The 16,698-nt window shown below is 32.3% G+C and overlaps 1 protein-coding gene across 1 annotated transcript in view; it reads left to right on the top strand.

Annotated features, from left to right (window-relative positions):
* LOC149414150 (pickpocket protein 11-like) overlaps positions 1 to 14,111 on the top strand; it is a 45,849-nt gene extending 31,738 nt beyond the window's left edge. Inside the window, exons 7-8 of the mRNA XM_089644111.1 lie at positions 12,013 to 12,125; positions 12,940 to 14,111. Of these exons, the coding sequence (XP_089500237.1) occupies positions 12,013 to 12,125; positions 12,940 to 13,109 (283 nt within the window). The 3' untranslated portion in view covers positions 13,110 to 14,111. The remainder of the gene's footprint in view (positions 1 to 12,012; positions 12,126 to 12,939) is intronic.
* Positions 14,112 to 16,698: the final 2,587 nt, after the last annotated feature.

The following is a 16,698-nucleotide window of genomic DNA, read 5'->3' as shown; positions in this document are numbered from 1 at the left end:
GTTTTGTGCTGGTGTGTGTCGGAATTAAAGACTGGTTTAGTGTTAGTATGTGAGGAATGTTGAATTATTTGTAGAATGGCAGTTGTTATGTAATACTTTGGCAGAATCGTAAAAGGAAGTATCTGTGTCTGTGAGTATATATCTTTGACATGTGTATCAGATGGTATATATATTCCTTATATTATTACTATTATTTTTCTTGTATTTCAGATGTTTGTTTTGTGGTAATGGTGCCCCAGATACTAACTAGATAAATATATCACTACTTCGCTAAAGTCGGAGGAAATCTAGCTAAAACCATTGACTATAACCATCCTAAAAATACTACAATTACATTCGCACAAACTTGCCCAAATGTTTTTGAAAAATTTGAAAAAAGCACACGAGTATCCGCAAGGACTGGTTTCGATCACATCACAGTTAATATATTAAAACAAATGAGACAATTATTATCGAAACCAATTACATACATCATTAATAAAAGCATCCAACGAGGAATTTTTCCAAAAAAATATATAAAAATACAATAATAACCCCGATATTCAAATCAGGAATTACAACCGACATCTCAAACTACCGTCCCATATCTGTTATATCAAACACAGCTAAAATATTTGAAAAATTCGTAAAACACAACTTACTAATTGAGTCACATCAAATAAAATAATCAATGATGATTGAACCAGGCAGAATCAATAAAGTTGCTCAATATCCTGATAAATCTACCAATAAACCTGGAGCTCAGAGGATGATCGTTATTTTCAAAGATGAAAAGTCCCAATCTGAATTTCTTAATGCACGCAAAAAAATAAAGCAATTGAAGGACTGTAACGTATTCATTGGTGAAGTTTTATCCTCTTATTCAAAAAACCTTCTTTGGAAAACCAAACAAAAAGCTAAAGAAGCTAAGTTTCAATTTGTATGGTTTCGTAATAATAAAATTTGTGTGAAAAAGAACCCGGAACAATCCTCAAGAGTTCTAATCATTAAACACGCGGATGACTTGAATCAATTGTCTTAATCATCACTCCAGAGACTGTCACTATTATTTAAAAAAAAAGAAATGGATGATATTTACAACATAATTGATTTGGCTGACAATAATGAATCTAACATAACATTAGAAGATTCACATTCTTGCAAAAAATTTTTGAGGGATTCAAAATTTTCTTTATTGTGCATGAATATTAGAAGTTTAAGCAAAAATTTTGATGAAACTGTTTCTATGCTTGATTGCATTAATCATCGTCTAGAAGTACTAGTCTTCACAGAAGCTTGGCTGGGCAGTTTGATTAATATGCCTATCATTCCCGAGTATGTAGTCTACAAAACAAAGATGAACTATTTGCAAAATGATGGAGTAGCTATCTATATAAAGCAAAACATTCAGGTAACTGTTGAGGAAATTTCTCTCCCCAATGCCAACTGCTTAAAAATACAATTTTCCAATACAATATGTTTAATAGCTATATATCGATCTCCATCTCAGATTAATATAGATAACTTTCTCGATTCATTGGATGAATTGCTTGATTCTGTATCCTTGCAATATAAGGAGATTATATTATGTGGGGACTTAAATATTGATACTCTAGATTTGAAGAACATAAAAACACAAAAATATCTATCACTTCTAGCATTTCATGGTATCAAGCCCATAATAAATTCACCAACAAGAGTAACTCCTAACAAATCAAGTTGCATTGATCATATTATGGCGAAATCAAAATTAAAACCACAGGGAGCAGCTTTTACTACTGGCATAACGGACCATTTTCCAATTTTGATGAAGTTTATGAGCTTAACTCTTAAAAATATTTCAAATAGTCATGGAAAACCAAAACTTATTGTTGACAACAACCTTTTGAAGACCAAATTAAAGGAGGAATCCTGGGATACAGTACTATCAACGAACGACGTCAATCTGGCAACAGATAATTTCATTAAATGTTTGAAAACTCATGTGCAAAGTTGTACGTCAGTACAAATTGAGAAACATTACAGAAAATATCTAAAACCATGGATAAATGTTGGAATAATCAAATGCCTCAGAACACGTGATAAATTGCACAATAAATGTAGAAGAGAAATCTATAACAAAGAACTGTTGGAATACTATAAAAGATATCGGAATTGGTGTACAAAGATAATACGAACAACAAAACAAGCATACTACAGAAGAAAATTGGATGAAGTCAATGGTAACATTAAACAACAGTGGAAGATTATAAAGGAGGCTATCAACCTACAAAAGCAACAAACTACCATAAAAAAATTGAAAATTAATAATATTATTACTTCAATGGAAGAGAGTCCAAATAAAGTTACTAATCATGTAAATAATTTCTTCAGTGACATTGGTCCAAGCTTCGCTAATAATTTGTGTAGTGCTAATAAAACTAGTGAGATGTGTCTTGTGAATGATTTTAAATCTGAACTTCACGTTACAGGGGACAATTTTTATTTTAAACCAACTAGCATTTCTGAAGTCACAAAAGTGATAAATGATTTAAAAATGTCTTTCTCGTGCGGTATTGATTCTTTAAGTGTTTTGGTGTATAAAATGCATGTATCCGAATTAGCTGGTCCCATATCTCACCTTGTAAATATTAGCTTCGAGAGCGGGATGTTCCCTTCTCATTGTAAGAAAGCTAAAGTAATTCCCCTTTTTAAAGGTGAAGATCGTCTAGATGTCAATAATTACAGACCTATATCCTTACTCAATACTCTTTCAAAAGTAATAGAGAGATTGGCTAAGTCGAGATTGGTATCATTCTTAGAAACATATGATATACTCTCTAGCAATCAGTTTGGTTTCAGAGAGAATATAGGAACAAGTGATGCAGTGTTGAGGGTATTGTCCAAAGTCACTAGTGCGTTAGACTATGGAAACAAAGCTTTGGCTGTGTTCTTAGATCTATCAAAGGCATTTGATACGGTGTCCCATGGATTACTCCTCAAAAAATTATCTTCTCTTGGCATTCATAGTACAGCACTAGGCTGGTTCACATCCTATCTAAGTGATAGAACGCAACAAGTAGAGATAAATAATCATTTAAGCAATAGCAAACCAATCTCTTTTGGGGTTCCGCAAGGTAGTGTGCTTGGACCAATATTGTTTTTAATCTACATTAATGATTTGTGTAATTTATTTATTCCAGGTAACATTGTTAGTTTCGCAGACGATACTGCTTTAATATTTGAGGGTAAAACCTGGAGAGATGCTTTTAACAAATGTGACTTAGGATTAAGAGCAGTAAAGAGTTGGCTGAACAATAACATCTTAACTTTGAATACAATAAAAACTAAATATGTGACATTTAGTATATCATCAAAAAGTCAGCCTTCTGACACTCATAATCTAATTATACATAATTGTCTGCTAAATTGTAATTGTAATTGCCACCCCTTGGAAAGTGTAGATTGTATCATGTATCTAGGTGTAAAGATTGATAAATTTTTAAGATGGAATGATCATATCGATATGTTAACAAAGAATATCAGGAGACTTACATTTATTTTTAAAGAACTTCGACACATATTGGACAAAGAGAAATTAAAAACTGTCTATTTTGCCTTAGTCCAATCTCGACTTTCTTATAACATAGTATGCTGGGGATCATGTCTAAAGTCCAATGTTGAACCACTAAATATTACTCAAAAATTGATCCTTAAAGTGATGTACAAAAAAAAATTCTGTTATCCATCCAACCTACTTTATAAGGAATGTAATGTTATGTGCATAAAACAGCTATATATCACACAAATACTTTGTCGATTTTTTATCAATATTAAATTTGCTGAAAGAACACAACAAATGCGTACAACTAGAATTAGCTCTACATTGAACTTTGTGGCGGTACATACTAAAACTTCTTTTGGTCAAAGAAATTATTTATATCAGGCACCACTTATGTTTAATATTCTTCCAAATCATATTAAGTCTACCAATTCCTTAGTTAAATTTAAAAAGTTACTTAAGGTTTATGTATTGACAGACGATTGTCTTAATATTTTTTCATCCTTGTCCTTTCTTAAATTATAAGATTTTATATAAGTCCCATTTACTAAAAACCGAATGTCACCCTATCTGTCTTTATTATCTACTTTGCTTCTTATTTTGAATAATGATTAGTTATGGTTCAAATATTGTTACAATATACTGTCAAATTACCCATCTGGTAACACATCTAATACTCATTTTTTCTTTAATTTTGAAATATTTTGTGTATTTGTAAAATTACTTCATGTTTGTGATACTCTTATGTTTGCTTCACTCTAATGTAAATTGTTAACCTCGATACAGGCTTAGTCCTAGTGAGGTTGATTTTTATGTGAAAAAAAAAGTGTTATGTATAGTGAGATGCAATAAATAAATAAATAAATAAATGATAACCAATTCGGTTTCAGAGAAAAATTCGGCACCCAACATGCAATTTCGAAAATGACCTCAACAATTTATAATGATATTGACTCGTGAAATAAATTTTTAAGTATATTCATCGACTTACGAAAAGCTTTTGAAAGTGCCACAGAAAACTATTCAAAAAAGACAAGGTTTTACGCATTGCACAAAGGATAACAAATAATTATAAGCAATAATTAGTCTCCTGAAATATCAATACAAATTGAAAATATCTCCCGAGTAAAAATAAATGCCGTCAACGGGAATTTAACCCGAACCCTCTGATGTCCGGTCAGGTGCTCTGAACCACTGAGCTATGTCGGCTTATTTCCAACACGCCAAATTATTCAATATGTACTAGTACTTCAATCAACAATTACCGCTTACTATATTTTTTCACCTGTAAACAACCAACTTTATTATGTGGGAAATCTAGCATTTAGGTATTACGGGTTCAATAAGTTATCTATCTAAACGACACCTACATGTAAAAATTAGTAATGTATTAAGTGAACCCACACTTTCAGAATTTGGAATCCCTCAAGGAACAGTCCTAGGTCTAATATTATTTATCATTTATATAAATGAAATGCTATCGATCCCGAAAACTGGGAAATAATATTTTTCGCCAACGATACAGTCTTGATCACACAAAAAAACTGGAAAAAACTACATCGAAGCGCAAATGTAGAAATAAACAGGTAAAATCAATGGTTGGATGACAATTACCTATCCTTAAACTCGGACAAAACTTACTACATAATATTTACACTAACGGACAAAAACCTTTCAACAATAAATTTGAAAATTATTATTCATTACTCTTGTAAACAATATTCTGACAATTGCAATAATATGTTCTAATTTTGCAAATTAAAATTAAATTGCAACAATATGTTCTAATTTTTTATTTAGTTTTCTGTGGCACTGTCAAAAGCTTTTCGTAAGTCGATGAATATCCTTAAAAATTTATTTCACGAGTCAATAAAATTATAAATTGTTGAGGTCATTTTCGCAATTGCATGTTGGGTGCCTAATTTTTCTCTGAAACCGAATTGGTTATCGTTGATTATTTTATTTGATGTGATTTGATTAGTTAGTTGTGATTTAATGACTTTTTGAAATATTTTAAATATTTTTATATGTTTGATATAATAGATATAGGACGGTAGTTTGAGATGTCGGTTGTAATCCCTGATTTAAATATCGGGGTTATTATTGTATTTTTTGGGAAAATTCCTCGTTGGATGCTTTAATTAATGATGTGTGTAATTGATTTCGATAATAATTATTTTAATATATTAACTGTGATATGATCGAAACCAGTCCTTGCGGATCGTAAGTTCATTATTATTTTTTTCTATTTCTACTTGTGTGTTTTTTTCAAATTTTTCAAAAACATTTGGGTAAGTTTGTGCAGATGTAATTGTAGTATTTTTAGGATGGTTATAGTCAATGGTTTTAGCTAGATTTCCTCCGACTTTAGAGAAGAAGTGATGTATTTATCTAGTTACTATCTGGGGCACCATTACCACAAAACAAACATCTGAAATACAAGAAAAATAATATAAGGAATATTATATCATATACCATGGGATACACATGTCAAAAATATATACTCACAGACAAAAATACTTCCTTTTACGATTCTGCCAAAGTATTACAACAAAACTGACATTCTACAAATAATTCAACACTCCTCACACACTAACACTAAACCAGTCTTTAATTCCGACATACACCAGCACAAAACACATACACAAAATCAAATACACTTATCGTCATCTAATATTAATTGTAATTTTATTTAAATTTAAATTTTAAATTTACCTTAAACTTAAACATGTTAATTTAAAAAATAATTGTTAATAAATTGTTGCTTTAGCTAATAAATGAATTTTAGAAAATAAAATTACCTGTCTAATAGGGAACTACTTGTATCGGCATAAAAATTAGTACGTATTTTAGCACAATATTTAAAATATGGACCAATTTATTTACGAACAAAACATGTATGGTCAAGTAAACAATAATCTAACAATAAATTCAGATATTTGCATAGATAAACGTTTGAGCTACTTGCATTATTTTTAATTGGCTAAAGAATTTTTTAAAATATATTTTTTCACGCAAAAACCGCACATAATTGCCAACTGCTTCAGTCTGTCAGGAGCCAGTAGGACTATAGCACACCCAATTGGGGTATATGCGTTGTGAGGTTACAGATAATTAATGTTGAAGATATTGGGGAGGGTAAATCCATTTCAAGTGTTTGAATATTCGACGACATTAATATAAAATTTAAAAAAATCTTTTCATTTTATAAATTCAATTATTAATTATATAATAAATTTCTTGAACTAATAAATTTCCCACTTTTAAAACTTGGAGTCGCATCGACTTTCAATTATTTTTATGGCTGTGGCTTGGAAAATATAATTAAAAAAAAAAAAAAATATATGGATAAAATAATCCTCTATTCATAATATCTATAATATATATAATCCTCTATTCATAATATCTGTGGCAACCTGCGGGCGTACGGCTTGGGTTTAATTTTTATACAAATCTACAGTTTTATTCCGAGATTGATGTAATTTTACACTCTTGCCCTTCAAAACAAAGGAAGCTCATTATCTGATTTCGAAAAGGACGCGAAAAGGTGTTTTTACGGACATGGCCTGTTTATGAGAAAACTATTTGGTATTTTTTTGTGTTAGTTTATTATTATTTGGCATTAAAAAATTGTGAAATAAAAAACCAAATATGTTTTACATTTAAAATAAACAATATTAATGATTCTATCGAAATCGTCTAAAAAACTATCAACATTTCAAATAGATTCAAGTTTGACCCACGACATGTAAAAATTACGTTCAAATTACATCAAGATAATCCTCAAGTATTTTCAATCACAAATGTGTTAATTTAACATATCGTAAAACTTCACGATGTCCCATTGGTTCGATGGGATGAAGACAACGTGCGCCAAGGACTTCAGTTATCCATATTTTGTAAAGGAGTGTCGGGGGATAACCGGGCGGGCGGCTTGAATTTGAATTTCACACAAATCTACAGTTTTATTTCGAGATTGATGAAATTTTTGCACACTTACCCTTGTGTATATGAAATTTAAAAAAAAAAGCTTCCTCATACCCTTTTCCCACTCTTTAAACAAAAATTTGATACTTCCTGATGTAATTTTGCACACAAAATAAGAGAAAACTTACAAATTATTATATGCAATAATTAGTCGCCTGAAATATCAATACAAATTGAAAATATCTCCGGAGTAAAAATAAATGCCGCCGACGGGAATTGAACCCGTACATTCTGATGTTCGGTCAGGTGCTCTGAACCACTGAGCTATTTCGGCTTATTTCCAACCCGCCAAATAAGCAATTACTGCTTATTATTTTTTTTTTCACCTGTAAAAAACCAACTTTATTTTTGTAGGAAAGGCTTTGTTAGTGCTAAATTTCCCACTAGATGGCGTCGAGACATATTATATCCACATTTGTTGGTGAAATATTTCGACTTGTCAAATATTATTATTTTTTATTGATAAACTAATGTTTATAAGACAAGGTTTTATGCATGGCATAGCAAAGACTTCAGCTAGTTTGAAATATACGTTAACTGATCGTCAATTTATTATTTGTGCAAGTAGCCCATTTGATTTTAAAAATTAAAAAAATTAAAATAAATTTTTATCATAATTTAAATTTTAAATTATCAGGACGACTTGCTGATCTTAAGTAAGACATTGTGTAATGCAGTACCCAGAAATCTAATTTGATACAGCTTATCGCTGCTTTATTAGGATAAATGCAGGAAATTAAATTAATAATAATTTATCATCATACACGAAGATAATACTATCGGCCATTGTTCCCAAAATTTCGATCGATCAATCCGAATCAATTGGAGTCTTCAATCAGCTCGATTCGTCTCATTTTCTAGATTCGTATTTTCCACGAAGTGGTGAATCATTTAAATTGATTGAAATTAAAGTTAATGTTAAGGCAATTATAGACGTTGAGGCCTTGTACAGGTTTGTAAGGGTTTTCCAATAAGAAGTGTTATTTTGAATAGCCCGCTATTTCGGTAGATGTTACTTTTGAAGCTGTCATTTTTAGACATTTGACAAGTAAAAACTACGCCATTAATAAAAATTGAACGATACACGCTTCAAAAACGCATTGAATTTATTAAAACTCACTATTATTAATTATTAGAATTCCATCGAAAAATCATCTTGAGTGATGAGGCCAATTTCCACCTCGGTGGCTTCGAAAAACAAGCAAAATTGTCGCATCTGGGGCTCGGAAAACCCAAGAGTTATTGTTGAAAAGCCTCTCTAACCTCAACGTGTGACGGAGTCATTGGACCTTACTTTTTCGAAAATGAGGCTGGAGCAACAGTTACGGTGAATGGATCGCTATCGAGAGATGATTAATGATTTTTATGGCCGGAATTGGATGGTATTGATCTGGACAACGTTCGATTTCAACAAGACGACGCTACGTGCCACACAAGCAACGAAAACATTGATCTTTTACGATTGAATATCAAAATAACACCTCTTATTGGAAAACCCTGTATTTTCTCGGTAGGGAAAAAATTGTTTTCCTAAAAACCAAATTGAAATTGCATGTGTTTGCATCATCATCAGCCCAAGCATCAGCAACAGTAGCCAACCGCGGCCATATATTACATAGATGTATGTTTGTGTTGTATGTATGGCCTTTTCTTACGGATTCCTCCGTATTCGCCTGTTGTATTTAGGGAAACCATAAAAACTCTTAATCAGGAGGAAGTGGTAGATTTGCTGTTTTCAAGCGTTTGTATCATTGCATAAATAAACCACTCACTAAAAACTAATTTCAAAATAAAAATTCCTTGAAGCAAAAAAATGTTTCCTGAGGGCAAAGTTCATCTTGCCAATAAAATGAACTTTTACAGCTAATTTTCTCAATTGTAATTCTGAGACGGAAATACCCAAAATGACTTGAAATTTGAATTACTTTATAAACGGAACAAGTAATTTGAATAAATGAATAACCAGAGAACACTGAAGATAATTTGCAAATATTTACCACAGATGAATTCCGACATTTTTCTGCTTATTTTGAATAGAAAAATGGAAAAAAAAACTCATGGTTACATATGTTAGAAAATTTTTAATTTCACCAATCAATAAAATAAAACAAAAAAATCATAAATCAATAACACGAATAAGTTGTTCAATGTAATAAATAACATTTATACGTTGTGGAGAATAGTATATTAAAGTATAAGTGGATAAACAGGTCTTTACGCGCGATTTTTCGAGCACGACGGCGTAGCCGAGTGCTCGAAATAAAGCAAGTGTTTTAAAGACCAGTTATCCACGAATACTTTACGCTATTTTTTTTATTGGTACACTTTGAAAACATAAATATTGATATTATTATTAAAAATTTGGAAATAAGAACTATTAATGAATTCGTGATGTGACAACAAGATATTGTGATATTATCTTGTTATTTTATTATTTTAACTATAAATCCTGTCAGATTTATAGTTAAAAGTTGACATTGACTTCACATTTTGTTGATTTGTTGATGTTGCCATGGTAACTTTAAAAAACGCGCGTTCCATAAAGTGCGATTTAAACACGCTAGAGCGTACTTTAATTGAGTAAAAAAGGGCACCAATAAAAAAAAGATATATTTAATAATCTCGAATTGTTTTTATAACATTTTGTAATTCCTTATAATTTTTATTCTTTATAATTCTTTGTCATTTATAAACATATTGTATAGGTGCAAATATTGAATCAACGACTAGAATTAATGGAACATTATTGGTCTAATATTGTAAATAATTGCTGCTTATGTTAAATGTATAAATGACTGTTTGTTTCCTAAATAAAAAAAAAAAATAAATAAAAAACTTCTTGGATTTGTGATAAGAATAAGCAAACAATTCTTCAAGCCCGAAGCAATGACATCGATATTCAACTGCCTTATACGATCTAAATTAGAATACGCTTCTGCTGTCTGGGTACCAGCAAAAATACATAGAATTATTAGGAACAATTAAAAAAAATTCTAAGATATCTTTATATGAGAACGCATGGTGAATACCCACGATTTATGAATCACATAGATTTGCTCTCCAAAACGCACTACGAAAGTCTCCAATCTAGGAGAAGTGGGACCTTTCAAGTAGCAGCTTTTAAAATCATGAATTATTACATTGACAGCCCATACCTCTTGGAATTAGAGGTGAGGCGTATTTATCGTACCCAGTAAAAGTACCGGGTATTTCCTTGCGATACTTTGTACTTGTGACAGATCTCCAAAATACTCATAACTCATAAGTATTTTATACCGGGACTAAATATTTACTTTTATTACTTTTACCAGGTATTTTTGGTAGGTATTTTTGATGGGTATTTTTAGTGTGTATTTTTGATAGGTATTTTCGACGGGTATTTTTGTTGGGTATTTGTGAAGGTATCATGATGATATTTTCCGATAACAACCCCCCTCCTCCATGGATTTCAAATATTTTGTGGGGAATTATGTTTTACAGAAATTCTCTAACAACCCCCCCCCATGGATCTCGAATAATAAATGGGGGAATCAAGCTCACGTAGAAAATTTGTGTGCAGAATTTATGAGAGTGCATTAGAATTATGTATTCTGAATCAATCCTCAGGTCGGTATTAAATACTTTTGAGTATTTTGTCACCGGTATTTTTACCAGGTATTTCTCGGTACCTGTACTCATCGTACCCATTAACAAAAAGTACTCATAGGACCCACCTGTTTGTACCGAACAACTACCGTCAGTGTCGACGCCATGACTTGCTCTGTATTCCACACGGAAGAACGGACTTTAGGGCCCAGCATAGCATGACAAGAGGTATGGTGCTGCTAAATGATACCTCTAGGTCTCTTGACATTTTCAACATTGGCCTTGAAGATTTCAAAAGTCATTTTAGGCAAGAACTGTAAAATATCGGTTATTGTACAATGTTTCATTTAAAACTTTGTATATTGAATTCTTTGTAACAGGATTACGTCAATCTGTAATGCACAAAAAAAAAATTCTGTCAATGTTATACATTACAGAACTTGAGGCGACATAAGACCCTAATAAAGGGGGTTTGCTCGAGGCTCACATTTTAATTAATTCCATAGAATTCGTAACGATAACATAAACTTTTTTTAGACCGATATCTACGTATTAAAGTTGTTTATATTTAAGATTAATAAAAACACTACCTTACCATGAAAATATTTTATGAAAAACGGTTTTAAAATTTTATAAAACGTTTTTCAACTTTAAAATTAACGAGAGGCATCAGATTTAAATTTTCTGAGCGGTAAGTTGTCTGAGGGATCACTCTAGAAATATTTGAGATATTTGTAATTCGTTCATCAGAAATAATTAAAATAAACCCCACTGAAAGATCAATTTTCTAGGCCTGCCAGGGCATAGTCGACCGTAAGTCCGTCCATTACGCCAGACCGCGCGCTGAATATTATTTTACAAGACTTCTTCACTTACGTCGTTAAGATTCTGACTTTAATTCTGTCAATGTAACTTTACAGGAATTCTTCGTACAGATCAATCTTCGATAGGCGCGCCTCTGTGCGATTGTCGCTACAGATGCCGAAAGTAATCATGCACAAAGACCTCATTTTCACATTCGAAGATCTCATTGGTAAGTATCTGACAAATAATTGTAGAAAATACATTAAAACTTAACCGTTAAGATAAATTCACATTCAAACGTAACTTTTTTTTGGTTTGACTGGGGATTGGCATTGACACGGCTTGAATGCTATTCTGAAATTATTCATCTACAGGGTTTTCCAATAAGAGGTGTTATTTTGAATAGCCCGCTATTTCGGTAGATGTTACTTTTGAAGCTGTCATTTTTTGACATTTGACAAGTAAAAACTACGTCATTAATAAAAATGGAACAATACACGCTTTAACAACGCATTGAAATTATTAAAATTTACTTGAGTGAATTAAATGCAAATCATCTTGAGTGATGAGGCCCATTTCCACCTCGGTGGCTTCGTCAACAAGCAAAATTGTCGCATCTGGGGCTCGGAAAACCCAAGAGTTATTGTTGAAAAGCCTCTCTATCCTCAACGTGTGACTGTTTGGTGCGGTTTATGGTCCGGCGGAGTCATTGGACTTTACTTTTTCGAAAATGAGGCTGAAGCAACAGTTACTAGTGCTTTTATACACTTATATTATATAGATATATTGAAAAACAGCACCATCTGTTGGACAAACATGCTTTTTTGTTTTAAAAAACAGCGCCATCTGTTGGACGTAAATGCAATACGCGCTATTGATTCTGTATCTGCACAGCAGACCGAGCCAATGCAAAGCGTGGCGGGGTACATCTAGTAAATAAATTAAGTCAGTTTCAACTGATTAATGGTTGGGTTTTTGTTGCTCTGTACAGTTGTTAGGTTAGGTTATACCTCACAGTCGCTAAAACATGTCTTATTTTCCAGGTTCCTTTGGAGGAGTCAGCGCTCTGTGTCTTGGTGTAAGCGTCATCTCTTTTGTGGAGATTATTACTTGTCTCCTCAAACCCATTCTCCGCCTCTTCTCACGGGGGAGGAAGAACCCCATATTGGACTATGCCAACTCCCTTCCCACCAGCAGCACTAATAGAGTTTAAAACGACTTTAACGAGAAATATTTAATTTTATAAACGTTCCATGATAACTTAACACAATGACAATTCAACGCGCCTTTAAAAAGTGATATAAAATCATTAAAAGCGATGATAAAAACTAATATATAAACCTAATCTATTTATTTATTTATTGTTTTTGTGTTTAATTCGTAGAACTCCATTTAATTTTTTTTATAAATTTAATTTAGATTAAATTTGATAATATTATTATTAAGTTCTGCAAGTGTTTTAGTTTTTTATTATTGTGACAGCTGTTTCGGCTTACAAGGCCATTTTCAAACTGTGGTTAGTCCACATTGAGACGACGTATTTATACTATTTCAAATGTAAATTTTGAAGGTGCATACATTGATTTATTACTGGTTAAACCGATGCCATGATCTAATGGTGGTTAAACCAATCTATGTTTTCCCTTCAGTAAATGGTTATGAGTTTTTAATTATTTACTAATGACTTTATTGCTATGAATTATTTGGGTCCATTATACTGCTTGGGTTTTGTGAAAATACTGAGAAGTGGTGAGTAAATTATTTTCCGTACTTTATTAATTAGTGTTAAATTTGGTTAGTGTTAAACTTAGTTTTCGTTTCATGACTTTATATCACTTGCTAAAGGCGTGTGGAATTGTAATTTTGATCCGCTCAACGTATTAAAATGTTTAAAAAACATAACGTTTGGCGATGCACTACGTAGTAATACAAAAACATGTGTTTTTGGTTTGAAAATTTGGTCACCTAGAAATGTTTCAGATGCTTTTATTAAATACTGCGAGTAGAATACATCTTGGCCTTTGAAATAATCGAGTGTTTTTTTATATAAGTCTCTTTATAAGCACAGAAAAAAAAAGTTTAATGCCTGCTTAAAGTTCAAAATCTCCTACTTATGAACCCATTTTCGGTTATGATTTTACTGTATAATGTGGCAAATTAAGTTATTTATAAAATGATCGGAAAAAATTAAATATTTATGCATGAACATCCACAAATTATAACTGAACATACATATTTACTTTATATCAATTACTATTCATTATCATAAATAACTCATACCTCGATTTATGTCAGGTTTTATACAAACCTAGTATTCATTCAACTATTTATATACTAGTAGATATTTCTTTTAATTATGTTTTGTTTAAACCAAGCCCATTTCGAAAGAATAGAAAGAATTCAAAAAATTTTTTTTAAACACATAAATTATAAACTAAACTTACACTTCTCAAATTATACCGAATCCATTAAATTTCATAATTTTAACTCCCTCCAAACACGACGTCTAATTTTTGATCAAATCTTATTGTTTAAAATCCTAAATAATGGTCTGGACTCACCAGAACTTACCAATTTAATAAATCTTCATATTCCGTCTAGATCAACCCGACAATCTGATTTATTTTATCTACCCTCGTGTAGAACAAACATTCGAAAAAATTCCCCAATTCCTCGTATATGTGCACAATATAATAAAAAAAATTACAGCATTGACATTTTTGGTAATAACCTAAAGAAATATCGATATGAAGTAATGCGTACGATCGATTATTAATATGAGAGTGTGGAATGTATCGGCAGCATCTCCTATCCTCTTCCTATTTTCCTCTTCCTCTCCCCTTCCTTTAACACCAAATTAATTTTAAGAAACTAAAACTTCATTTCTAATGCACTTTAACATAAGAAACTTCTGTGGCTTGACTTCAATTAACTTGTATATTTATATTTATCACTGCATATTATATAAAAGCTGTTTGTTTCTTACAAAATAAATAAATAAATAAAATTAACTGCACTTCTATTAACAACTTTATCACTTTCAACAATATTTTTGTGTACACATTACTTGTTCTGTAGTCACTCTATTGTATCACTCCATTGTAAAAGCCATTTTATGGCGTTTAAATAAATAATAAAAAAAAAAATAAAAAAGGCACTTTTTGGCCATGTTTTTTCTTACATAAATCAAAACAGAAGGATTGTGTTAATCGGGAATTTAAACCTTATCGCCATCTACGTAAGGGGTGTTATTGATAGCGGCTCGATTTAAAATATTACACGACGTACTGCATCGCCTTAAACAAATTCAGTTTTTTTTTTAATTCAACGTCTTTGTCCAGGGATATTATAAAAAATCAAATTATACAGTTTTCATTATTTTTTTCCAAGGCGCTTCTTTAATTCACCATTCCTGGTTCGCCACCAATAGGTTAAGGTGCTCCCATAGCCGCTGAGCCCACATGATGCACAGATGGGGCCTTAAAGAGTCGGCGATGTGTGAATGTGGTGCGGTACAGACCACCGAACATGTGGTCAACGAATGCCCGCTCTATTCATTTCCCGGCGGGATTGATGAGGTTCACATGGCGACGCCTGAGGCCCTAGAATGGCTCGCAGACCTAGATGTCCCCTTCTGATCCCCCCACCATACGAAAGAAGAAGAACTTGACACCGTGTAAAACAACCACTGTAGTGACATATTAAATTTAGTGATTGTTTAGTATTGAAACAGTTTTGGATAATATTTACCATTTTTCCCATCATATACCTACTATCCATTTCCTTTCTAAAAACAGCCTTACCCACATTTGAAAATAAGAAGATTTTTGTTGCATTGTAAATTTTCGCAAGTACAGCATTCGAATTTGTGTCGTGTAGCAAGAAGATGCAATCAATAGTGTCCTCGTTGTACTATTCACATGCTTTGTGCTAAATATCAAAATCATATTAAAGATGATCTCGTTTCGGAGGAAATTTCACCCCGTGAACAGTGCAAGTTCGTCGATAGCCCTATTGCCGGATTCTGGAGAATTCAAGGTAGGCTGTTCCTTCATTCCAATTTTTCCCGTGATTTATTCAAAACCAATTGAATGAGCTCGTCATTGTCGTATTTATTGTGGATTTGATTTACTGTTCATTTACGTGAATAGAACACGTTACAGCGATAGCCCAAACTTCTTCATTTCTTGAATCTCTTGCTACAACTTGAATTCACCAGACTCATTGTCCATACTCTATATTGATTAACTTAACTATATTTATCTCTTGTTTTTTTGTTTACATATTTTTGTTTTACGTTAACATAATATATCGTTGATCACCGTTATTGGACAGTTGGGATTTATTCTTAGTATTTTTTTACGTTAACCCCCTGTCTGTTTTGTACAGTAATAAATAGCATTGGACAGTAAGGCTTGGTGCATACCTTGTGGTACAATCGTCCCCGCATTAGTTTCCAGTGGCAAAAAGTGAAATAAAGAAATACATTTTGTTTCTTCTTTTAATAATTTCTTTCGGAGGCCTAAGTCATCCTTGGGGATGTTGTGTGGAGGGTATTTTTAAGTAAGAAAATGTATGAGGGTGGGTTGAAATCTGGGGGGCAGTGTGACCAGTATGAATCCATCCCTCCCACTGCTGTTCAATGCGTTGGTATCGAGAGTCCGGCTGGAGAAGTCAAAGGGTCTTCCTCAACCGGCCCGCCATGCAATGTGCAGGCGCGATTGGTGCAGTCCGCTCCGGGCGCCGACTTGACTAGGAGTCATACAACGCCCTTGAAGTTCTTACTAGCGCCAGGCTCAGTC

This window comes from Hesperophylax consimilis, chromosome 20 (assembly GCF_061612785.1).
Source record: "Hesperophylax consimilis isolate HC1 chromosome 20, BYU_Hcon_1.0, whole genome shotgun sequence".
NCBI lineage: Eukaryota > Metazoa > Arthropoda > Insecta > Trichoptera > Limnephilidae > Hesperophylax > Hesperophylax consimilis.
This window is presented reverse-complemented; position numbering and strand designations above follow the sequence as displayed.